Source organism: Myzus persicae, unplaced genomic scaffold, assembly GCF_001856785.1.
Source record: "Myzus persicae strain clone G006 unplaced genomic scaffold, MPER_G0061.0, whole genome shotgun sequence".
Taxonomy (NCBI): domain Eukaryota; kingdom Metazoa; phylum Arthropoda; class Insecta; order Hemiptera; family Aphididae; genus Myzus; species Myzus persicae.
In genome coordinates, this window is record NW_019102746.1 from 333,086 (window position 1) to 335,000 (window position 1,915).

General features: G+C 41.3%; 1 protein-coding gene across 1 annotated transcript; it reads right to left on the reverse strand.

Moving 5' to 3' along the window:
- Window positions 1-7: 7 nt before the first annotated feature.
- On the reverse strand, window positions 8-916 carry LOC111033079. Its single transcript, XM_022313669.1, has one exon. The coding sequence runs from the start codon at window positions 877-879 to the stop codon at window positions 49-51; it is 831 nt and encodes a 276-aa protein (XP_022169361.1). The 5' UTR covers window positions 880-916; the 3' UTR covers window positions 8-48.
- Window positions 917-1,915: the final 999 nt, after the last annotated feature.

The window sequence follows — 1,915 nt, forward strand, 5'->3', positions numbered from 1 at the left end:
AAAAAAAAAAAAAACAATTATTTAACAACAAAACAACAAAAAAATGTTTTATGTGTCAATTGGTAATGGACAAAGCTGTCGTACAGCACGTTTGAACGATCCATCTACTGTACGTACGGTGGCAACGCGTATCACACCATCAGCACCTGGTTGTACTTCAGTGACTCGACCAATACGCCATTGTAGCGGTGGACGATTGTCGTCTCGCAACAGCACAACTGAATTCACTTCTAGTTCGGGTCCTGTGGATGTCGCCCATTTACCTCTAGTTTGCAGTTGTGTTAAATAATCACGACGCCACCTCTGCCAAAGCTGTTGCGTGAACTGCGTGACTCTTCTCCACCTGGTTAGACGATTAGTAGGTATGGCCGTCACATCTTCTTCTGGAAAAACGTGGAATATGTCACCAGTTAAGAAATGCCCTGGCGTCAAGGCTGTTAAATCCGATGGATCAGCTGATAGCGAAGTGATTGGTCGTGAATTTAAAATTGCTTCTACTCGAACAAGGATACTGTATAATTCTTCGAATGTAAGAGATACATTACCAACTGTCTTAAACAAATGCGATTTCATCGCTTTAATTGCAGCTTCCCAAAGACCGCCAAAGTGAGGGGAACGTGCTGGAATGAAGTGCCAGCGAATACCATTATTTGCAGTGAACCTTTGCAGTTTTTCTTGGTGCTCGGGTGACCAGAATAGTGTCTTAAGTTCTAACAATTGACGACTAGCTCCCACAAAATTGGTTGCGTTATCTGAGTATATATCGCTCACTAAACCACGCCTATCACAAAATCTTTTTAATGCGTTCATAAAGGATTGCGTAGTTAAATCTCCTACCAGCTCTATGTGAACGGCCTTGGTAACAAAACATACCCACATGCATGCATATGCTTTGTTAGCTGACGCATTCCGCCGTAAGGACGACTTTACCAGAAATGGTCCTGCGAAATCGACACCAGACCTTTGGAACGGTTTTGCGGGTTCAATTCGAGCTTGTGGTAAATTGCCCATAATAGGTTGTACCACGACTGGCTTGTATTTAAAACATTTAACGCACTTCTGAGTTATTTTTCGCGCAATATTACGTCCATTAATTGGCCAATATTTATTGCGAATTGCCGCTAACATTATCTGTGGACCGCCATGCATTGTTTTCTCGTGTTCGTTTACAAATATTAATCTCGTGAACGGACTATCTGCAGGAAGCGGAATTGGATGCTTTTCAAAAATGTCCAAGGTGTCGGCATTTTTAAGTCTCCCGCCCACCCTGATGAGTTTATTTTCGTCCAAAAATGGTTTAAGTTGATATAGCTTACTTTTCGGACTTATTTGACGTGCGCTACTCAATGCAGTAATTTCTTCACTCCAGCTGTTATACTGTACTAGTTTAATTATACAAGTAGTAGCGTTATTTATCTCGTCTGCTTGAAGTGGACCGGTTATTTTGACATTGTTAAAAATCATAACATCATATTTGTGTGTGTGTGGACTGTATATCACTTTATTTTTTATGTCGCTTGAAGTGGACCGGTTATTTTGACATTGCCCGACACGGCGTTATTAATAAAACGGCGACAGTAGGACGTTACACGTAATAATTTGTTCAATGACGAATATCGGTTTAATAAGGACGTATCATACTCGATTGTTACAACTGAAATAGTTGTATTTCTTTCTTCCGGAATCTCACCCATTTCGCTTGACCATTAAGCATCAACATTTGGCCAATTCACTATACTTTTGCTAAGCCATTCAGGACCCTTCCACCATAGCTGATTATTCTGTATTTGAGTTGGTTCACAGCCACGAGAAACAAGATCAGCCGGGTTATCTTTAGTGCTCACGTGATTCCATTCGGACATGACCGTTAGCTCTTGTATTTCCCCTACTCTGTGTCCGACAAACGTTTTCCAGC

Coding starts and splice junctions, on each gene's coding strand:
- LOC111033079 (XM_022313669.1), bottom strand. CDS start 879: ATGTGGGTATGTTTTGTTACCAAGGCCGTTCACATAGAGCTGGTAGGA.